At 41.8% G+C, this 24,147-nt stretch overlaps 2 protein-coding genes across 2 annotated transcripts in view; both read left to right on the top strand.

The window, feature by feature from the left end:
• Window positions 1-1,389: 1,389 nt before the first annotated feature.
• On the top strand, window positions 1,390-2,486 carry ARL14 (ADP ribosylation factor like GTPase 14). Its single transcript, XM_060767605.2, has one exon. It carries the CDS (start codon window positions 1,545-1,547, stop codon window positions 2,121-2,123), a length of 579 nt encoding a protein of 192 aa, XP_060623588.2. The 5' UTR covers window positions 1,390-1,544; the 3' UTR covers window positions 2,124-2,486.
• Window positions 2,487-20,690: 18,204 nt separating this feature from the next.
• KPNA4 (karyopherin subunit alpha 4) overlaps window positions 20,691-24,147 on the top strand; it is a 36,110-nt gene continuing 32,653 nt past the window's right edge. The window contains exon 1 of the mRNA XM_060767593.2: window positions 20,691-20,999. Coding sequence (XP_060623576.1) covers window positions 20,931-20,999 — 69 coding nt within the window. The 5' untranslated portion in view covers window positions 20,691-20,930. The remainder of the gene's footprint in view (window positions 21,000-24,147) is intronic.

Here is a 24,147-nt window from a genome sequence, read left to right as displayed (position 1 = left end):
TCAGTTCATAATTCTTTGAAAAATTGATATCTCCAGTGTCGTGCCACTAAGTAGTGTTTGAGAATGAATTATAAATAATGGATTACATTGGCAGAGGGGTCCTGTTAAGACTTTTATCACTTTCTAATTAAGCTCATTTCATTTTCTTGCTATTGTCCTGCTTTGCTGTGTTATACGACTGATTCTTTATCTGTGGCAACTAGCCTACAATAATATATACTTTATTTATATTCCATTCTATCTCCACAAGGGAACTCAGAGCAGATTACAGAATACATATATGGCAAACATTCAATGCCATTATGCAATTAACAACAAAGACAGATAGTACATAGACAGAGGCAAAGGCTTCACCCTTTTAAAATTTCTGACATCTGGTGGCCGTGCTCAACTCCGGCCATGGGGAGATGCTCTTCTTCCATTATCCATGCCAAGAAGCCTGTTGTCCATGGACGCCTTCCTGATCGAATTGCTGGCATGTCTCCATGGCGGCTTTTTAAATCATGATACCTATTGATTTAATCACATTACTGTTTTCAACTGCTAGGTAGACAGAACAGGCATTCGACTAAGCAGTGTGATTGATTGACTGATTATTGGAACACGGAATAATGGATAACGAGTTTGGATTCTGATTTCATCGACTAGACCTGATGGATTTGTTATATTGATGTATTGATGTATTGATGCTGATGTTAATGATGTTAATGATTTGTGATGCTCTTGTTTTTAAATGCATAATGATTTTGTATCCTGTATATCTAAACTGTTGTAAACCGCTCTGAGTCGCCTAAGGGCTGAGAAGAGCGGTATACAAATAAAGTAAATAAATAATTAATAAATAAGCTAGGGCTAATGGTGGGAGCTCATCCTGACCCATGGCTTTGAACTGCCAACCTTCCAATCAGCAAGATTTTCTGCAGCTAGCGGTTTAGCCCATTGTGCTATCAGTTTACATCTTTTACAGACAACCTAGAGTACGTGAAGCGAAGAGCAGCAATAAGTAATTCCAAGGCTATTGGCAGAATAGTTGAAAATACCTCCAGAACAACAGACACATATGCTGTAAACTGAAAGATAATCAAGTAAAACATAGAACTGTGGGCTGATTCCCCCCTAAAACCACTGACAATTGTGGAGGCTGCAGCAGGGCAACTTAATGCACAATAAAAATGTCGCAGCTTAACCACACTTTTATAAAAGTGACACCAATCCATAGCAAACACCACAAGAAGGAAAGGATAAAGTCTCTTTGTATCTACTCGACTTTGGTGCTGATCGACCTTTGGCTTATGTGACTGAACATTGTTCTGGAAACTCCACCCTCCAAACAGACAGTGAAAGTTATATTTTAATAAAGTTCTGTTTGCATACTGCAGCAATGCTCAAGTCACAGAGCAAATACATTAATGCTTCTGTCCTTGTTACATACAGCAAGCTGTGCTTTCTTTGCTCGCCATCCTTCATCTGAGAGACACAGAAAGCGAGCGCATTGCTGCACAGACAAATCTTAATGAAAAAGAAACTACAATCTTGCAGACAGGATGGGCCTCGCGCATTCTAAGCAGTTTAAAAGCAAACAAGCCCATATTCTAATGCTAGGACTCGATTCGGCAGGGAAATCCACCCTCTTGTACAAGTTCAAATTCAATGACGTCTTCTCAACCTCGCCAACCATCGGCTTCAACGTGGAGATGATTGAAACAACAGCAGGCATTGCCTTAACAGTCTGGGATGTTGGAGGCCAGCACAAAATGAGGACTGTTTGGGAGCACTATTTGGAAAATGCTGATTGTCTGGTCTATGTTGTGGACAGCGCCAACAAACAGCGCTTGGAAGAGTCGAAAAAAGAACTGGCAATTATTTTGAAGAACGACAAGATCAAGAATGTGCCTGTGGTTGTCCTAGCCAACAAGCAGGATCTTCGTGGTGCTCTGGGGGCTGAGGAAATAACCAAAACACTCAACATGAAGAAGCATTGTGCTGACCGAAACTGGTACGTACAGCCCTGTTGTGCAATTACAGGGGATGGCCTGTCCGAAGCATTCCAGAAAGTGACGTCATTTGCAAAATCCTGCATGAAAGCTAAACAAGAAGCTTTTGCTATCTTCAGGCAAGATTAACATGTCCTAATCTGATCAATGCCTTGTTGATGAGGACAATAAGACAGTCGATTAACTGAGCGTCTGATGCTACAACATGCTTTTCAGGAAACTGTAAAACAAAATTTTATTCCAGGCAGTTAACTGTTCTCATTCTTTTATATTATCTTTTGGAAATATTATTTTGCTTAATCTGACTGTGGGTATTTTAAATTCTGAACTAAAATGCTACATCAAGTACAGAATTAGAATGCTCTTGATTTTCCAAATATCTAGTATCCATTTTGTATTCATCGGTATGCAAATAATAAAGTAAATGTACCAAAGAAATCTGTATGGAACAATTGACCAGCTATGGTTTTGAATGAAGTAATTTTGAATATGTATTGGAGGCTCCTTCTTTGGAGGCCTTTAAACAGAGGCTGGATAGCCATCTGTCGAGGGTGCTTTGAATGTGATTTTTCTGCTTCTTGGCAGGCGGTTGGATTGGATGGCCCATGAGGTCTCTTCCAACTCTATGTTTCTCTGTGTGAGTGTGTAAGATGAACTGGAATTAATTCAAAGTTCATGCTAGCATTATTTCCCTGCAACAGCAAAAGGACTAGATTGTTTGAGAACAATATAAGAGTTGTTAAGAGCTAATTTGTTGGGTTTTTTCTTCCAACAAAATAAGAAAAAGTGGTTTATAGAAAACATATACTTAGCAAAACATAACAAAATGAAATAATGATTCTTAATAGAGGTAGAATCCACAAACGAAGACAATTCTGCTCAGAGTTTTCTGCTTTCAATCCTTTTCTCTTAATTTTGATATCCAGATTTTATTTTTTTTACTATTCATCAACTGACAATTTTTATCAGTTTTCCAGTATTCTCCTATCATTGATTTAGAGAAATCCCAGATGTTTTTACCTCTCATTTTTCTTGTATTTGAAATGTCATATTTGATTCATCACAGTTGGCAGGGGGTTGGACTGGATGGCCCATGAGGTCTCTTCCAACTCTTTGGTGCTATGATTCTATGATTCTATGATGCTGCTTGTGTTATCCAAATGGAAGAATTTTTGATGTCACCTGAATCTTTATCCCATGCTTAAGGATTATGTCTTTCTCCCAACAATCTTAGCTCCCTCCCAAGTATAATTTTTAGAATATGATCACTGCTTTTATTCCCAGTGGGAAAATATGGAGGGATATGAGATGGAAACACAAAATCAAAGCAAGATAATGACATTTCAAGCAAAGAAATAAATTAATGCAGAGACCACAGATGGCAACAGTTGGTGATCCTCTGGGAGAGAGCCCTATCAGAAAAGTGGTAAGGCATTTTACTGGCATGACAAAGATGAAATTTGGGGAAGTCTGCAACAAATGTGGTTATGTGACAATGTCTTGTCCTAAAATGGCTAACTACTAGGTCTAAAACTAAGAAGACAAATAAAGTTATGTGACAAGGCACCATACTTAGGCAATCCCTCGTTGTCCAAGTACAATAACCTTCCAAGTGTCGGGCTTTGGCTGTGGATTTGTAAGTGACTAAAAATGCCAGGCCCCTAGATGTATTTGTAAAAATATGCTGTTAGATGTCAATATGCTGATATATATATATGAGGGTTATTGGGAAAGTAAGGTTACAAGATCTTTTAAAAAATACAAAGAAGGAATATATTTCAATAAAACTTACATGAATTGTAGCATTTCCACCTCATCGTTGCTGGAAAAGTATTTTCCATCCAGATATACCTTCAAATTAGTAAACAGATTATAGTCACTGAGAGCGAGATTGGGGCTGTGCGAGGGGTGGCTTAAAGAAACCCAACCACATGAAGTCAACAACTCTTGTGTTGCATGAGTGGTGTGTGGACGCGCATTGTCATGAAGGAGACAGACTCCCATTGTCAGCATTCCACGACATTTGTTTTGGATGGCTCTGCGAAGTTTCTCCATGGTCTCACAATATATTCTGTATCCATTTTGTCACATGCTGCCTTGACATTAAGTCTTCTCCATAAACTGAAATGATTTTGCGATGAATTCTAGCAGCATCCATGCCCTTAGCATTTAGGTTGCGTATTACAGTGCGAACTTTGCACTTGGAGGGAAAGAGAATGAGGACACTCATCTCTAAGCTTCACCACAATGCCAGTCGATGAGCTACTGACGACTGGCACTGCTCGTTCGCTTCCAGTGACTTCCCACTACATGGCATTGATACCAACTTTCCCCGAGAAAATTCCCCGCAAGAGCTACATGCCTTGTAACCTTTCTTTCTGGATAACACTTGTATATGATTTCAGTAATGCCAACTTTGGGACATCAAAATTATTTCATTTTATGGCACATTTCAATACTTTCTGTTACAATTAAAACCAGGATGTAGATATGTGCAGGTAAAACCCAAAAAGGAAGCAAGGAATATTGGGTGTGTGTGGCGGGGGGAGAAATATGGAAACAAGAAGCATTTGCAGAAAGCTACAAAACATTGTGGTTCATCTCTTCATTCACATTAGATTCCTCTGATACTTGAGCATGCATAGCACCATTACGTATATGCAAATCTGTTGCTTTCCCTCTCACTTATTGTCATCCTTTGGGATTACAGGAATATAATAAACACTTTTCAAAGCAGAGGTCTAAACCCACAATTGAATAAAAGAATTAAAGGATGATCTTTAAGTTATGTTCTTATTCAGTACACAATTAGGAACGAATGCCTTTTCGGAATAGTCAAAATGTTGCTTTTTGATGAAAGCAATTTAAATACGATTTACTCTTTCACCTGATAAAATGTTTACAGAAGCTGAACTATATTTATTGGTGCATATTTGCCTAGTTACTACTAATGGGCCTGTCATTATTATTTTGTTTTGTGTGGCATGTAATGGGAACTAACATTTTTTTGAGTAGGAAATACTGTTCTTTAACGGTTATGTGACTCTACCAACACTAGAGGGAATCCTAGACCACAGTCAGGGAGGTGAAGTGGGTTATATCTGCCTGTTTTCCACCAAAGATAGATTGAGGAAGAGGGATTCATATTTCCAGCTGGGGTTGTAGTAATAGTTATTTGGAGATCTGCTGCCTGGCCTAGGCGTGTCTGTTTGTTTCACTCATCCACTGTTTACATATTAGTACAAAAGTCCATTTCCTTTCTGTACTTTAGTATGGAAATTAAATACAACAAAAGAGCAGGGGTTTTCACATTTGGATCTCCAGGCATTTTTTACTTCATTTCCAATAATCCTTCATCATGGACCATACTGCTTAGTATTTTGGGAAACTAAAGTCCAAATCCACAGGTGGACCAAAGACTGAAAGCCAGGACACTACAGTTTTCTATGAGATAACACTATGTAACACAATTTATGTTCCTGGGTTCATAGAATCAGAGTTGGAAGAGACCTCAAGGGCCATTCAGAAGCAGGAATATTGCATTCAGAGCACCCCTGACAGATGCCATCCAGCCTGTTTAAAAGCTTCCAAAGTTTCCAAAAAGTTATAAATGTACTTTCCTAAATGGCTCTATCATAAAACATGGAAAAAGTTGATTAAACTGCAAAAACCTTGTTTTTGCGGGACATCCTGCAGCATATTTTGCTATAGTTTTTCAACGAATATCTCTTAGAGCCTCAACCAATTCAATGTAGCTTGTGGCAGCTGCAAAAATTAAGTTTTTGGAGTATAACAACTGATTTCAATGTAAGTACCTCACAATTAAACAAGAAATAACACTTTCAAATTAGTAACAACATTTTTTTTCAAATTTTATGTAGTGTAATTGTATTTCATAAGAAAGAACCATGGAAGACAAATATAAGGTCATCACAGTGTTATAACTCTGTAGTGTGGAACACATTTCAGTGTATTTCTACAACCGAGCCTCTGAGTAGTAACTGCTGAGTAGTTACAGCTCAGAAATTGTACTTCACTCCTCCTACATTTCAGCCGACAAAAGTGTAGGGAATATACAAAGAGCAAAGTTCACTGAGAGGAAAGGTGTGACTTCCTTATTCAAGAGGATCAACATGGTTTAGTTCCCGGGTGGGAAGAAGGCCAGCAGAGTTTGATTTGGAGATAGGAATGAACTGCAAGAAGGCCCAGCAATTCTTATCCTCGCTTGCAGGCCAAGGCAGAAGGGAGGGGAGAAAGGGAGTCTCAGAGAGACTGCTCAGTTTTATAACTCTCGTCCCCAGACAAATGCTACCCAGAAAGAAAGAGAAGACAGCTGAAGGGTCTTTTGGTACAAGGGGCAAACCTTGGTAAAGTCACTTGGTTGTAGTGACTCCAGCAGTGCCCTACACTTAATTCAACCTACTTGTTTTCTTTGCTTTAGTTTATTCAGTTCATACTTCATGAAAGGCAGCTACTGTATTTTGTAGCTGGGACTATTGATTCCTGAATTTTGAACTCAAGTAATGAAAACAGCCTCCTCACTCCCCTGCTCTAATGTGTATATAAATACAGATACAGTCAGCCCTCCACATTTTCTGGGGCTAGGAGCACAGTAACTTTATAAAAAATTGTTTACCTGAGAGAACACCTCTGTAGGAATGTCTAGGTTCTTTAGCATGACACTCGGAGCCCTTGGTGGCGCAGTGGGTTAAACCCCTGTGCCGGCAGGACTGAAGACCGATAGGTTGCAGGTTTGAATCCGGGGAGAGTGTGGATGAGCTCCCTCTACCAGCTCCAGCTCCCCATGTGGGTTCATGAGAGAAGCCTCCCAGAAGGATGATAAAACATCAAAATATCTGGGCGTCCCCTGGGCAACATCATTGCAGACGGCCAATTCTCTCACACCAGAAGTGACTTGCAGTTTCACCAGAAGTTAGCTATAGGATTGCACTAGGATCAATTGGATTCCTAGGGAGGTATTTTCTAAACCCTCGAGTATCATTCTATGATCAATTCCCATTAGTAGTTGACTGCAGAGTTGCACCAAGAGATCCCTAGAGTGAACATATTGATCAAATCTGTGAATAATCAACCCGTATAAATCAAACCCACAATTGCTGATGACTGACTTGTAATTGTTTTAACACATTCTGCACCTCTACAGACTGCAAACAGTAAGCTAAGAGTTTAAACATTCAAGGGCAAAGTAACTGCATTACAGAGTACAAAAGAAACTTGCTGATGTGTTCTCCGAATCACTATCATTTTTGAGAAATCTTGAAGAACAATTGAAATGCTAAATGACGGAGAATAGCAAACATTAGCTCTGTTAAAAACAAACCAGGATAATCTTATAGGTAAAGGTAAAGGTTATCCGCTACATTAAGTCCTGTCAAGTCTGCTCTGGGGGTTGGTGCTCATCTCCATTTCGAAGCCAGCATTGTCCGTAGACGCCCCAAGGTAATATGGCCGGAATGACTGCATAGAGTGCCGTTACCTTCCTACTGGAGCAGTACCTATTGATCTAACATTTGCATGTTTTCAAACTGCTAGGTTGGGAGAAGCTGGGGCTAACAGTAGGAGCTCACCCCAATCCCCAGATTTGAACCACCAACCTTCTCTGTTTATAGCCCACACAGGTCCTTTCTTTGTAAGCTACTTCAATACACGTCCTTATCTGGTTGGCCTAATAAAGGTACCACCAGAATAGGAATTTTGAGATATATACGTTTATGTTTAACACAGTTGATTTATTAGGAGACCCATATCGCCTTTTGAACGTGCACCATCTGGTGGTTGCATTTAGAAACACAAAAATTGAATACACTGTTCAATAATTTGAAATGACCAGCTTTGTCTTAACAAGTATTTTTTAGTGATTAGAAAAACTCAAATGTCTCATTTAATGACCAGCTTTGTCTTAACAAGTATTTTTAGTGATTAGAAAAACTCAAATGTCTCATTTAATTTTTAGTTTTATATAAATTTTATTCAAGAAATTTATTTTTTAGAAGCAGGGACATAAAATGCGGGCTGTCAAAAAGGCAGTATTTGTGATGGGACACCTCTCACATACTTCAGGATTCAGAGAGGTCCACTTCAAGAATAACAGCAGGAATAACACATGAATGCGGACTCATATTGCAATTAAATCTGAGTAAGAATAGAGTGACATTGCAGGGGAAAGTATGCCTAAAACATGAACATCATCTTCATTATTTAATAACCTACCTATATGAGTTGTGGTAAAACTGGGAATATAATTTCCTGATGGGAGGGCATGACTAGCAGGCTAAAACCCTGCCAAAAAGCACTTTTTGTTACAGCCCTTTTTATCAGTTTGTAAGTTAGCAATGGAGCATTTCTAGTGGTCTTTCATAGTGCGCTAAACTACAACTCCCATGGTGCCTATTGGTTAGATTGGCTAGGACTGAGGACAATTCAATTTGGCATTCTGTTCCAAACCACAGGCACGTGCACATGACAATAAAGTCAACACACTGCAAAATATTTTGATATTTGGAGACTCTGGATGTTTGTATGACCTGGAAAGAACAAAGACGAAGGGCTCATCCTGACTGGCCAAAATCCCCAGGACGTATCAGGGTATTCTGGGCCTGCAGTGTTAAACTTTGTGGAGTTGTTCCTGCTTCTGCAGCCAGTAGTGCTTCAGATATAGTTTTGATTGACATTTTATGCAGATGAGGTTTCCTCCCCTCCCTGGATGTGTACTGAGGGAAGCGGCACACCTCATCCAGTTTGTTGTTTTTCCAAGTATTTATAACTCACTCTTCAGCCAAAAAGGCTCTCAGAGTATTATTCATTTTTTCATCTGTATCTTCTTCTTTGGGAGACACCACCTTAGGAAGAGGCTTTGTGAGTTACAAGAATCTGAAGCATTAAATCTCTTTGTATGTTACAAAACCATCTATTTTCTACGCAAAACAAATGATGTAGAAAAAAATATAGTGTAAGGAAAAGGACCTTGCCAGTTTTAAACAAACGCACTCCTAAGCACCTTGATTTTATAGATCTCATTTGTGCCCAATGCTTTTGAATAGCTGCAGAGGTCTTTCTCCAGACTGCTATCTAAGCTTGTGTAACTTCCAACACTCTGAAATAATTATCTCTGCTTCTACAGGGCCTACGCAGTGGTGCCTATGTAAAGACCATCCAGCTTTCAAGCTGGAATAATTCTCTGAATATTTTCTCATTAGTGCCTGCCTGGTGTCTAACCCATCTCTGCAGTCACTATTGCTCTTATCCCCATGTTATGGACATGTGTACAGAGGTAATACATGGGAATGCCTACTGTTATAGCAAGGCAAATACTCTTGAGTTACTGAACAGTCTTCAATGGTCTATCTCTCATCCAAGGCTAAAAATTATTCTCCAGTCCAAGAGCTAAATTCAATTTCTAAAAAAAAATCTAAGGGACTGACTGCACTTCAGTGATGAATAGGGCCAAAGTACCATAGTATTTCAATTTAAATGTCCCATTGCTAGTAACCAATCTTTAGGAGAGCCAGTCCTACTTTATAGCATGGGGGGTGGGGGGACTCTGTAAAAACCTGGGAAACAACCCTGTGATATTTCCTGATGGGAAATATCACAGGAAAGAGGCATGGCAATCTGGAGAAAACTTGAAGGCCAATTTAGGGTTTCAGAGAAGAGCCTTTTAGCTCTAGATCTCAAAGTTTCAACGTAGTCTAACTCCTTTCAAAACCATAAACTAATAACTAATTCAGTCACCATTATAAAACTATCTTTTGCATGTTTGACAAAGAAATAAACCTAAATCCAATTACTGGTACCAGATAGAGTACAGTATTCCCTCATCGCCCTGCGGTTCGCTTTATGCAGACTCGCTATTTTGCGGGTTTTTAAAAATAATGTATTTTAAAACAAATATGAATTTACTGGTGCTGGAGGGCCATTGATTGGCGCTGGTGGAGGGAGGGCACTGAGGCATTGCTGTCGGGAAAGAGGAAGAGGAGGGGAGGATGCCACCGAGAGCAAGGGAAGCTCCCGTCCATGCCTCCTTCCTACTCTGGCGAGCTCTCCTTCCGTTCCTCTCCTTCCTGGGTTGCCTGTCTGCCTGCCCCATGGTGCCCAGCGAGGAGAACCAGCTGGTCCCCAAAGAGGTAAGCAGCCGGGTCCGAGGCCCATCAGCATTGGAGGCGGAGGGGACAGGGTCAGGGACAGAGTTGAGGGGCAACGAAGGCCTCGGCTGGGCAGACATGCTCTTTCCCTTCCTCCCTGCCCAAGGGCCGGGCCCAGCCTTTCCTCAGTGACCTTGTGTTGAAGCGCTGGTGATTTAGGAAGGAGGGGGGAAGAGAAGGAGGAGGTGAGTGGGAGCCAGGCATCCCTATTTTGCGGGTTTTCACTTATCGCGGAGGGTCCTGGAACGGAACCCCTGCAATAAGTGAGGGAACACTGTAGTCCTATTGAATTACTTCTGGAATACTAAACATGAATGCAGACTGTATTGATTCTAGTTGGAAATAGCAATTAGATTTAGTCCATAAAACTAGTGGCACCTAACAGTGCCTCTCATATAATTAGATCAGAATCATGCACCCATCCAACTGGTTTTGGACACAGGTCCCTGCAAGCCAGGGATAGTTAGACAATAGTTAAGAATGCAGTCCAGTAAGACCCAGGAGGAGCACACAATTCTCATCCACATCACTTTTAAGATAGCAAGACCAAAGCTGGAATAAGGAAGGGCCTTGGAGGTGTTCCAAATAGTTCTCTTTGTGTGCTTCTGCAAACTTATGTTCATGCTACAGTATCTGGTGGTGCTGCCAGGATGAAAGTAATATTCCCTGGGGCTCAAAGCCACTTCTTTCAGGCCCAAGGGAGGGGCCAGTTTTATGCCACCCCCCTTGACAGTGTCCCAGATATAATTCAGAATTAACACTTAACTCACCCAATAGCCTGGAAATGTGACAAGGACAACAGTAAAAATAACCAACCAATGGAACAGGCAGGGGTTGGGGATAGTTTTCCAGGCCCCTTCCCTGAAGGATGGTTCCTCTTTATGGCACTATATCATTATGAAGTATCTACCCACTGAAGGTCCTAGTGCCTTTTCTCAAACTGTACCACAAATCATCTAGAAATCAAAAACCCATTAAGATTTAGTCCAAACTGACCACAAAGCTGACAAACCTTTTACATTTGAGTGTTGTTCTGTTTTGATTTTGAAAAAAAAATTGAAATGAAATGAAACTTTATTTATAGCCCGCCTTTTCTCCCTGAAGGGACTCAGGGCGGCTCACAACAAAATACACAATGGCAAACATTAAATGCCGACAGTAATGTATAAGCAAATCAATAAGCAAATCAATAAATTATAAACCAACATAAATGAAAAAAACGTAACATAATCCACACAATTACTAACATATTAAATCTTTAAAATATAATTTAAAATCTCTAACATAAGGCTAAAATTGTTGGGGGAGAGATGGAAAACAGCAGGTTATTAGGGCGGCTGCTAGCAGCTAGGATTTTTTTTTTCATGTCAGGAGCAACTTGAGAAACTGGTATTTACTATTGTGAGAGAATTAGCTGTCTGCAAGGACGTTGCCCAGGGGACACCCAGATGTTTTGATATTTTACCATCCTAGTGGGAGGCTTCTCTCATGTCCCCGCATGGGGAGCTGGAGCTGACAAAGGGAGCTCATCCACACTCTCCAGATTCGAACCTGCAATGTCAATCTTCAGTCCTGCTCACACAAGGATTGTCTCGTGGGAGAAGAGGCGCTTTTCGCGAGACCTGCCCGTGGAAGCCAGGAAGAGATGAGCGACAGGGAGCCTGACCAGGAGGCTGCCATGTGCCAAGGCAGCGGAGGAGGAGGGGGGGAGCCCGTGGCCAAGGCATCCACCCCAAGAGGCTCTACCGGTAATTTTATTATTATTTTATTTTTATACCCGGGGTACTAAACGACCCCCAAAATTTTATAAGGATTTACATGCCTAAAAAGTCGTCTAGTACCCCAGTTTTTACGGTACTTAATCCTCCTCCTCTCTGTAAGCTAAATTGCATAGATTTGTTTTTTAATAGCTTTTGAAGGAGAGGAGATTATTCTTAACTCTTTAGGGAGGGAGTTCCAGAGGCGAGGAATGATCAAAGAGAATGCCCTCTCTCTCATTCCCACCAGCTGCACTTGAGACAGGGGTGGGACAGAGAGGAGGGCCTCCTCCACTGACTGGAGCACTCATGTTGGCTCGTATATGGAGATGCAGTCTTTAAAATATTTTAATAAAATTTTGCTTTACAAATCACGGTGCATTCAATGTATTTTGTCTCTGAAAGTGATAGTGCAGTGTCAAAGTCCCTAAGCTTTAGCAGTATATCCCTGGACAATCCAAATACACACATACACTCCATTTGCTTCACTGCCAACAGAACCTCTGAAGATGCCAGCCACAGATGCAGGAAAGAACGCTGTTGGAACATGGCCATATAATTAAAAAAACTTACAGCAACCCATTGTGTGCTCATCTCCTCTGGATTCTTGTTTCCTCCTAATTTTATCTGAAATCCTCTACTGTTGCAGAAGAGGAAGTAATTTTCTAACATAAATAAATGTATTGTTATGAGTGGTCACTGTTGTATTTTCAAGCAATTTTGGAGTTCCTTTGTCTAGAATGGGCAATAATAATTAGCTTTCAAAAAGTAGTACTGGTCCTGATGGAGATAAGGAATGTATGGTGCTATGTGCACACGTAAATGCATGGTTTATCTCCGCCAGGAACAGCTGTGTGTGTGTGTGTATACACAAACACACCCCAACTCTGGGTTGCTATAGGAAGTGTTCTGTTGAGTGCCTGTAATTCAAAACTTACCATTACATCACTGCCTGGGAAAACTGAATTAATCCCTGGCAATTTAAGCTAGCCCTCAAGGCTACCAAGTGTGTTCAGTTCTCAAAGGACGGCTCTGAATATCCCCTTCTATCAAAATCATTTTCTTTTCTCCTGATGATTCCACCTCATACCTTTGCAAACCTTGAGATGATCACAAGATTTATGTTGATAGGTGTTGCACTTTTGGCTATATAAGGATCAATCCTTCAGAGAGGCATGTAGGCACTGCATGCTTTGTGGAAATAGGAAAGAAACCCACGAATGTAGTGCAATACTAATTTTATTAAAATATGTATTTCAAAAGGTTTCAGGCCAGGGTAAACACAAGACAGTAATTTAAAACACTTTAGAACATTTTAAAATAGCTTTAACATCATATCCAACAATTTAAACAATTTGAAAGTATGTACTTAGAACAGAACTTCCCAATCCAGTCAAACTGAGATTAATCCTATAGTTTTTGGAAAAGAACAACTTGGGAGCTGAAAAAAAAGAGTATCACATTAATGTGGCTCCGTACAGCAAGTATTCCAAAACAAAGATACAATAGAAAGGAAGCCCGTTTCAGTGCTGGCAAAGATCAATGGTTCCCATCCCTCATTCATACAGTATAAAGGAATGCCATCAGAGGTATGCTTCATAAGGATGACTGAGAGATGCAAGTTCTAATCTGTGTCCCACTGTTTACAGGATGGAAGCCATAAGTGGGTGCAGAGTACTAGGAATTTTGACAGAATCCTGGGAAATATTTCTGGTACACTCATCAATAGATGAGTTATGCTGTAATATGAGAGTAGTTACAGATAAATACAAATATTTATCTCATACATAAAAGATTACTCAAACACCTAGCAAGTTCTCCTCTGATAAGTAGGGCACATTTGAAGGAACAGGGTATTTATACAAACCATTATTTTCCCAAGGATGTGCCTATCCTTGTTGTTTTTGGCGTAAATACGTGTTTAAATTGATAATTCCACCTCTATCAGTTTTTCTGTCCTAATTTCTATTGAAAAAATTATAATCTTATCTGAACAATAGCACCTTGTAATGAAGAAAAATGTTTGCTACTGTACATCAGATTCAAAACCAGCTGCAGAACTCATGATGAAAGTAGCCATGTTCAGAAAATTCCTTTTTAAAGAAAGTAACAAACAAAACTTTCTTTTCTTCTTTTCTTAAGCAGGACAGCCCTATTTTGTAATTCTGCAATTTCAACTTTAAAAATACAGCTCTGAGAATGAAAATAAAAAGTTAACACAATCGAGTATGGTAAATCATTTAAATTAATCGAGTTTTTACAGTTCAGTTCTCAACTACGAGGAGTGTTCATTAGCTATTTTCCCTGATCCACTTCCTGTGGACTGAGAGCAATGAAACCTGGCACAGCTGTTAGTCCTTCTCTATATAGGTAACACCTAGGGGGACACACCTCTTCCATCTTTTTAAGCAACTATAAACACTTTGCTTGTAGAAGTCAACAGGTTGTTCCAAAAGCCTCATTGTGACTTTGGAAATCAGAGTCTCATCATCAGAAAAATGCTTGCCCTTCAAAAATAACTTCATTATTGGAAAGAGGTGGAAGTCCAATGGTCCGAGTTCAGGTGAATAAGGGGGATGCAGTAGAATTTCAAAGCCACAGGAGCAAGCTTCCATTTGGTCAACATGTGAACTGGTGCATGGTCTTGCAGAAGGCGAACACCTTTGCTGAGCATGCCACGTCTCTTGGTTTTGATGGCCTTCTACAATTTCCATAGCAGTGAAGCATAGTTTGCACCAGTGATCATTGTACCCTTTGCTGGGAAATCCATCAATACTACTCTGTTCTGGTCCCAAAATGCTGTGAGCATGACCTTGCCTGCCGAGAGTTGGCACGTGCCTTCTTTGGAGGTGAGTCATGATGCTTCATTGCATCAACTGGACTTTTGTCTCAGGATCATAGTAATGGATCCAGCTTTCATCTGTGTGATCAGTCTGTTGAAAAAATCCTCCTGGTTTCCATGTGCTGTACTTCAGAGCAGGAACACCTGTGACGTTAAACATCACATCAACTTGGTAAAATCAGCAAGCAGGTTATTGAAGATTATATGCCAGCAAAACAGTAAAAAATAGCAAAAAAGTAAAGTTCCAATATGAGAAATAGTCCATAAGCTTCAAAGGAAAGCAAGATTCAAAAGTATAAAACAATCCATGAAACGAGGCACTTGAATCCATGAAACAAGGTAGCAGAAAAATCTCACAGACAAATCTTGAGCTTGGCAAAAAGTTGGTACATGAAACTCAGAGCGGTAGAAAATAAGACCTTGATAAAATAGCAACGTTGACCAGACTGAGGTAACTCTCTTCCATGAATCATTATAAAGCATTTCCAGATCTCAAAACTGAAAGGATAACATTCTTCTTGACCTTCCCATTAGATAAAGGTTTGTTATCTCTCCTTTGCTGTAGCCAAATTGATCGTCTCAGTCTCTGAAGACTTTGCCTCTGTTTACTAAAACTCTTTCTATCTAAACTTTCAATAACTTCTCCCTCATTAACTCCTGCACCTGAAAATAATGGGCAGTTTTTCTGAGAAAAGCAGCAAAGGGCCTCGCTCAAGAAAGTGGCCCTGTGAATTTTCCTGAGACAGCTCAGGTCGAAGCAAACCCTCATTCCCAGGCCCAACATCAAGAACATCATCCCCTTTCCCATCATGAACATCATGCCCAACATGAACATCAGGCACAATCACAGGCTGACATACAACACCATAGCACATCATCAATACAGCCTGAAAGCATTGGAATAGTTCCTGCTTCTGGAAAGGTGTGAGCAGCCAGGGAACCCAATGAGCGCATGTGAAGATGGTCTTGAATGATTTTTTCCACAGACCCCTCACTAATCTTGATATTTTGGGCTAGGTGGCAAATGGTTACACAGCTATTTTCCGAAATGGGGACCTCCACTTGTTGGATGTTGTGTTCATCAACAGCATAGTGTCACCTTGGAATTGGAGCTGTTTGCACTGAAGTCCGACCACATTTGAACTGACGATGCCAGTTCTTAACTTCATCATATGATGGGGAATCATCACCATAAACCTCTTTCATCTCTTTGAACATCTCTTTTGGTGTGCGGCCTTTTAAGTAAAGGAACTTGATGACTGCTCTGTATTCCACTGGGTCGATTATCAACCTCACACCATTTCAGCACCTGTAAAATCAAGACTGTTATCAGTTCTGAGTTGTAAACTGCACGTAACCTATAGAGACTTATATCATTACACACGTGCAGTTTCAGCATCCTGTGATAAATAGAAGTGGGTTAGGGCACATCTTTAATGAACGCCCCGTAGGACTGGAGTGTTGGAGCTCATCTATTCACCCATCTTTTCAAGAGCTGAAATATATATTACTAATAGTTCATCTTTTCTTCTAAAGATGGCAGTCCAGATTAACATAGGTAGCACTAGCTTAACATTGCTTTTCCTTTGAGGCAAAATTTATGACCTCAATGATCTTTCAAGAAACAGTATGAACAACTATTCTCCAATCCATTAAGTAGGTGTTTATACATACCTGCAATTTAAAATTTACTAATATACAATAATATTATAATGCAATAGAATACGAATAATAAAACAGTATTATGATCATACAAGAGGCTGCCAATAATTCTTTGGCTTTACCCAGAAACTAAATAGGAAGATGAAATTTTACATTTATTCCACATACTCTCCACTGATATCAACACACTTCTTACATCGGTATTCCAAGTTCTGTAAGCCTTGCAAAAAGAAGGATTTTGGTTGTGCCTCAAACCAGTCATCCGTAGCAGCCATGGCATCAGAAATGGTGTGAAATTTGGTACCCTGGATGTGTTTCTTCAGGTTTGGAAACAGATGATAGTCAGAGGGAGCTAGATCCGGTGAATCAGGTGGGTGGTCAACCAGCTGGAAGCCAAGCTCCACCAGTTTTGCCATGGTCTCTTGTGCAGTGTGAGCAGAGGCATTGTCTTGCAGGAACAAGATTCCTTTCAACAGCTTGCCTCGCCTTTTGGCCTGCAGAGCTGCCTTCAACTGGTCCAAAAGTTCAATGTAATACCTTGCATTGATGGTGGAACCATTTTGAAGGTAGTCCACTAGCAGCACGCCCTCCTTATCCCAGAACACAGACACCATCACTTTTGTGACTGATTTTTGCACCCTGAACTTCTTTGGACGTGGAGAACCACTGTGCCTACACTCTTTTGACTGCTCCTTGGTTTCAGGGTCATACAAATAAATCCAGGTCTCATCCATAGTGACTAGTTGATCCAGGAAGTTCTCATCAGTCCTGAAACGCTGACAAATGGACCGAGAAGTTTTCACTCGCATGTTTTTCTGATCTGTTGTCAAACATTTTGGGACCCACATTGCAGATAGCTTCTTCATGTTCAAATGTTCATGGATAATGACACAAACACGTTCACGAGAAATCCCCATGATGTCTGCTATTCCTTTAGCTGAAATTAGCCGATTCTCCAGTATGAGGTTGTGAACAGCATCGACAATCGCTGGAACAACAACCACTCTCGGTCGTCCAGGACGTTTCTCATCATTGGTGCTGACGTGGCCAGTTTTAAATTTGGCAACCCAGTTCTTAACTGTAGAATATGAAGGGCATTGATCCCCCAATGTCTGCAGCATATCACCATGAATATCCTTTGCTGACTTTCCTTGCAGAAACAAGAATTTTATCACTTCTCTGCTCTCATTTGCTGTTAATATCACCTTAGACTCCGCCATTTTGTTTTCCTGCATGCCTACATCACTGTTGCATTAAGCTACAAACACAAAATTTTGAAAACATGTATTAGACACATAAGGCTTTCATGTGATGTAACATTTGTTACCATAGAAACAAAAAGAAGAAGACAAAGCCAAAGACTTATCAGCAGCCCCCCGTATATTATCAGTAGTATTATACTGTATTATTAGTATGGAATGGACTTATGAAACTTCGAACGCTGAACTCAGGATTAACCAACTACTGTGTTATTGTATTAATGTGTATTGATATTTTTAAACTCTTAATTTGTAATTGTTTGATTTGTTTATATATGTATGTATGTGTGATAAAGGCATCGAATTGTGCCTTCCTCTGTAAGCCGCCCTGAGTCCCCCCCCCCGGGGGTGAGAAGGGCGGGGTAAAAGTGACGGAAATAATAATAATAATAATAATAATAGTAGCAACATATTGCATTACATGATTTTTAATATTACATGTATATATTATTATATATTATTAACACAGCACAATATTAGTATTATATATTATTACATTGTACTATATATACTACTATACTTTGTATACCAGGCCTGAGCAAACTTGGGCCCTGCAGATATTTTGCAATTGCAACTCCCACAATTTCTAACAGCCTACAGGAATTGTTAGGAATTACCATGTCTCAATGCAAAAGAATCTGTAGAGTTGTAATTTAGTGAGATACCAAAATAATTTGGCAGAAATGGCTAAATACCTCGTTAAATTACAATTCCCAGAATATTTATTTATTTACGACATTAATATGCCGGCCTTCTCACCCCAATGGGAACTTAGAGAGGCTTACAAGATATAATATACATACAATATATTATATTATTAGCATAGAACAATATCAGTATTATATATTACTATATTGTACTATACCGTTATATCGTAATATTATTAGTAATATAAAATATACAATTATGATATCATATTATTAGTATTATCTTGTATTACATTATACTATTAGAATCATAGCATCATAGAGTTGAAAGAAACCTCAAGGGCCATCCAGTCCAACCCCCTGCCAAGAAGCAGGAATACTGCATTCAAAGCACCCCTGACAGATGGCCATCCAGCCTCTGTTTAAAAACCTCCAAAGAAGGAGCCTCCACCACACTCCAGGGCAGAGAGTTCCACTGCTGAACAACTCTTACAGTCAAGAAGTCCTTCCTAATGTTCAGATGGAATCTCCTCTCTTGTAGTTTGAAGCCATTGTTCCTAGTCTCCAGGGAAGCAGAAAACAAGCTTGCTCCCTCCTTCCTATGACTCCCTCTCACATATTTACACATGGCCATCATATCTCCCCTCAGCCTTCTCTTCTTCAGGCTAAACATACCAACTCCTTAAGCCACTCCTCATCATAGGGCTTGTTCTCCAGACGCTTGATCATTTTATTTGCTTGTCAACATCTCTCTTCAATTGTGGTGCCCAGAATTGGACACAATATTGCAGGTGTGGTCTAAACAAGGCACAATAGAGGAGTAGCATTACTTCCCTAGATCTAGACACTATACTCCTATTGATGCAGGTCAAAATCCGATTGGCTTTTTTTGCCGCCACATCACATTGTTGGTTCATGTTTAACTTGTTGTCCATGAGGACTCCAAGATCTTTTTCACACATTGTTGTTGTTGTTGTTCATTCGTTCAGTCATCTGTCTCCGACTCTTTGTGACCTCATGGACCAGCCCACGCCAGAGCTCCCTGTCGGCCGTCACCACCCCCAGCTCCTTCAAGGTCAGTCTAGTCACTTCAAGGATGCCATCCATCCTTCTTGCCCTTGGTCGGCCCCTCTTCCTTTTGCCTTCCACTTTCCCCAGCATAATTGTCTTCTCTAGGCTTTGCTGTCTCCTCATGATGCGGCCAAAGTACTTCAACTTTGTCTTTAGTATCCTTCCCTCCAGTGAGCAGCCGGGCTTTATTTCCTGGAGGATGGACTGGTTGGATCTTCTCGCAGTCCAAGGCACTCTCAGCACTTTCCTCCAACACCACAGCTCAAAAGCATCGATCTTCCTTCGCTCAGCCTTCCCTAAGGTCCAGCTCTCACATCCGTAGGTTACTACAGGGAATACCATGGCTTTGACTAGGCGGATCTTTGTTGCCAGTCTGATGTCTCTGCTCTTTACGATTTTATCGAGACTGGACATTGATCTCCTCCCAAGAAGTAAGCGTCTCCTGATTTCCTGGCTGCACTCTGCATCTGCAGTAATCTTTGCGCCTAGAAATACAAAGTCTGTCACGGCCTCCACATTTTCTCCCTCTATTTTCCAGTTGTGAATCATTCTTGTTGCCATAATCTTGGTTTTTTTTGTTTCGCTGCAACCCAGCTTTTGCGCTTTCTTCTTTCACCTTGATTGTTAATATAGATTGAGTTTATTACTCATTGATTGTTTTGTAATATTGATAAGCTGAGCCAAGTCTACCAGGACTTCGTGAATAAATACCCTGTTTAATGTTTCTTGAAGTGGACTCAGTTATTCAAGAAAGCTCAATCTGCCCAAAAAAAGACCCCAGCAGTTTCGCCCAGACATAGATAGCAGCACGTCAAAGTTTTATTTTAAAGCGTCTGGGCGTAACGGCACATGCATATACAATATATTTTATTACACTATATTATAACATTAGCATAGCACAGGAGACAAGAATACCATAGCATTAATTCTATAGTGTAGAACACCCTACCGGAATTGTGGGAGTTGAAGTCCAAAACACCTGGAGGGCCCAAGTTAGCTCATGCCTGAGGTACACTATACTAAACTGTACGTATCCCACCTTCCTGAGAGTAGGTGTTGGACAAGGCCGGCCTTCCTTCCTAAACGAGACGGGAGCGCAGCTTTCGAGGAGGTCTCCTTGGCGACTGGCCCAAAATGGCGGCCCAGGCCTATCGCCTGAGACGGGCTGAAGAGGAAGTCCCTTTAGGCCCCGCCCCCTCTCGGCTCACGCGCACCTCTCCCTCCCTTCGCCCCTCTCCATCACGGAGCGCTGCCCAATCAGAGCGCGCTGTGGGCGGGAAGAGGCGGGGCTAAGGGGCAAGGGGGCGTGGCTAGGGGCGCCTGACTGCGCGCGAGGCTGGGCCGCTGCTTCCCTTCCTTCCTTCCCTTCCTTCCTTCCTTCCTCTCTCTCGCTCTACCGGCACCAGAGGCGGAAGAGGCGAAGATAGGCCTCAAGGCCTCCTCAAGGCCCCTTCGAAGCAAGGCGACGACAGAGAAGGAGAAGCGGGGGCCCGGCCGGGGAGGGAGGAAGGCCTCGCTCCCTACCTTCCTGCCGCCATGGCCGACAACGAAAAGGCGGACAACCAACGGCTGAAGAACTTCAAGAACAAAGGCCGCGACCTGGAGGTAGAGTAGCGCCGCTCTCTCCTGAGGGAAGGAGGGAAGGAGGGGGTTAAGAGAGAGGGCTTGGCTTGCTTGCTTGGTGAGGGCCTGTGGCTTTATAATCCGCGGCGGGGCCTGGTTTCCCTCACCCGCCGGCCGGCCTCGTCCTTCTTCCTCCTCCTCCGCCGCCAGAGGGAGGGTGGGGCCCGCTGGGATTCGCCTGCGAGGCCGCGGCCTAGGCCTCCGCGCGCAGTGACGACGCCGCCGCTTTCCTGCTTCCCTTTTTCATATCTCTTCGAATCGCCTTGTGATTCATAATATCAGAGAGAGCAGGCTTGGGCAAACTTCGGCCCCCGAGAGTGTTTTGGACTTCAACTCCCACCATTCCTAACAGCCTCAGGACCTTTCCTTTTCCCTCTCAGCCGCTTATGAGTCCAAAACACTCTGAGGGCCGAAGTTTGCCCAGACCTGAGATAATAATAGTAATTATAATTATATAAATAAAAATGTAACGTTCATAGAATCAGAGTTCGAAGAGAACTCATGGGCCATCCAGTCCAACCCCATTCTGCCAAGAAAGAAATTCTACCTAAATTTTAGAAATAACTTCGTGATTATGAGAGCTGTTCAACAGGGAAACAGGCTGCTTTGGAGAGCAATGGACTTTTCATCTTCAGGTGTCTTTAAGCAGAGGTGGTATGGCCATCTTTTAGGCACACTATAGTTATGTATTCTTGCACAGCAGTGAGTTGCACTGGCATAGCCCTTGTGGTCCCTTCCAATTGTAAGATCCTATGATTTAATTATTCCAAATAGAAAGAGTCCACCACTTTCTGAGGCAATCTATTTCACTGCTTAACGGTTCTTATAGTAGAAACTACTTATAGACTCAAAGAGTTGGAAAAGACCTCATGGGCCATCCAGTCCAACCCCATTCTGCTAAGAAGCAGGAATATTGCATTCAAAGCACCCCTGACAGATGGCCATCCAGCCTCTGTTTAAAAGCTTCCAAAGAAGGAGCCTCCACCACACTCTGGGGCAGAGAGTTCCACTGCTGAACGGCTCTCACAGACAGGAAGTTCTTCCTCATGTTCAGATGGAATCTCCTTTCTTGTAGTTTGAAGCCATTGTTCCGCATCCTAGTCTCCAAGGAAGCAGAAAACAAGCTTGCTCCCTCCTCCCTGTGGCTTCCTCTCACATATTTATACATGGCTATCATATCCCCTCTCAGCCTTCTCTTCTTCATGCGAAACATGCCCAACTCCTTAAGCCACTCCTCATAGGCTTGTTCTCCAGACCCTTGATCATTTTAGTCTCCCTCCTCTGGACACATTCCAGCTTGTCAATATCTCTCTTGAGTTGTGGTGCCCAGAATTGGACACAATATTCCAGCCGCTCCTCATACTGCTCTCGAGCCAGGCATCGTCCCCCCATTCGTTTGTGGGATTAACAGATCAACTCCCACCATTCCTAACAGCCTCAGGCCCTTTCCTTTTCCCTCTCAGTCGCTTATGAGTCCAAAACACTCTGAGGGCCGAAGTTTGCCCAGACCTGAGATAATAATAATAATAATCTATATAAATAAAAATGTAACGTTCATAGAATCATAGAATCAAAGAGTTGGAAGAGACCTCATGGGCCATCCAGTCCAACCCCATTTTGCCAAGAAGCAGGAATATTGCATTCAAATCACCCTTGACAGATGGCCATCCAGCCTCTGTTTAAAAGCTTCCAAAGAAGGAGCCTCCACCACACTCCGCAGCAGAGAGTTCCACTGCTGAACGGCTCTCACAGTCAGGAAGTTAGGTTCTTGTGGGTTTTTTCGGGCCATAGAGCCATGTTCTAGAGGCATTTCTCCTGACGTTTCGCCTACATCTATGGCAAGCATCCTCAGAGGTAGTGAGGATGCTTGCCATAGATGCAGGCGAAACGTCAGGAGAAATGCCTCTAGAACATGGCTCTATAGCCCGAAAAAACCCACAAGAACCTAGTGATTCCAGCCATGAAAGCCTTCGACAATACATAGTCAGGAAGTTCTTCCTCATGTTCAGACGGAATCTCCTTTCTTGTAGTTTGAAGCCATTGTTCCGCGTCCTAGTCTCCAGGGAAGCAATAAACAAGCTTGCTCCCTCCTCCTTATGACTTCCTCTCACATATTTATACATGGCTATCATATCTCCACCCCCCCACCCACCCCCGGTGGCGCAGTGGGTTAAAGCACTGAGCTGCTGAGCTTGTTGACCAAAAAGTTGCAGGTTCGATTCCAGGGAGCGGCGTGAACTCTTGCTGTTAGCTTCAGCTTCTGCCAACCTAGCAGTTCGAAAACATGCAAATGTGGGTAGATAAATAGGTACCGCTCCAGCGGGAAGGTAACGGTGCTCCATGCGGTCATGCTGGCCACATGACCTTGGAGGTGTCTATGGACAACGCTGGCTCTTCGGCTTAGAAATGGAGATGAGCACCACACCCCAGAGTCAGACAACATTTACCTTTTTATCATATCTCCCCCTCAGCCTTCTCTTGTTCAGGCTAAACATGCCCAACTCCTTAAGCCGCTCCCCATAGGGCTTGTTCTCCAGACCCTTGATCATTTTAGTCTCCCTCCTCTGGACACATTCCAGCTTGTCAATATCTCTCTTGAGTTGTGGCGTCCAGAATTGGACACAATATTCCAGGTGTGGTCTAACCAAAGCGGAATAGAGGGGTAGCATGACTTCCCTAGATCTAGACACTATGCTCCTATTAATGCAGGCCAAAATCCAATTGGCATTTTTTGCCGCCACATCACATTGTTGGCTCATGTTTAACTTGTTGTCCACGTGGACTCCAAGATCTTTTTCACACATACTGTTTTCGAGCCAGGCATCGTCCCCCATTCGTTTGTGGGATTAACAGAACTCAAAAACCATTGGACGAATTGACACCAAATTTGGACAGCCCAATGTATGTCCTTTACTCAAAAAATTGATTTTGTCATTTGGGAGTTGTAGTTGCTAGGATTTATACTATACCTACAATCAAAGAGCATTCTGAACTCCACCAAAGCCCTCCTGACAAAGAGCCATCCAGCCATAGATATAGATATATATGATTCTCTCACACACACAGATAGTATCATAGATTTGAAAGGGACTCCTAAAGAAGGACAATAATGTATTCCATATTCCAGAGT

The sequence above is a fragment of the Anolis sagrei genome, chromosome 3 (assembly GCF_037176765.1).
Source record: "Anolis sagrei isolate rAnoSag1 chromosome 3, rAnoSag1.mat, whole genome shotgun sequence".
NCBI classification, from domain to species: domain Eukaryota; kingdom Metazoa; phylum Chordata; class Lepidosauria; order Squamata; family Dactyloidae; genus Anolis; species Anolis sagrei.
The sequence above is the reverse complement of the archived record's forward strand: the minus strand, read 5'-3'. Positions and strand labels throughout refer to the sequence as shown.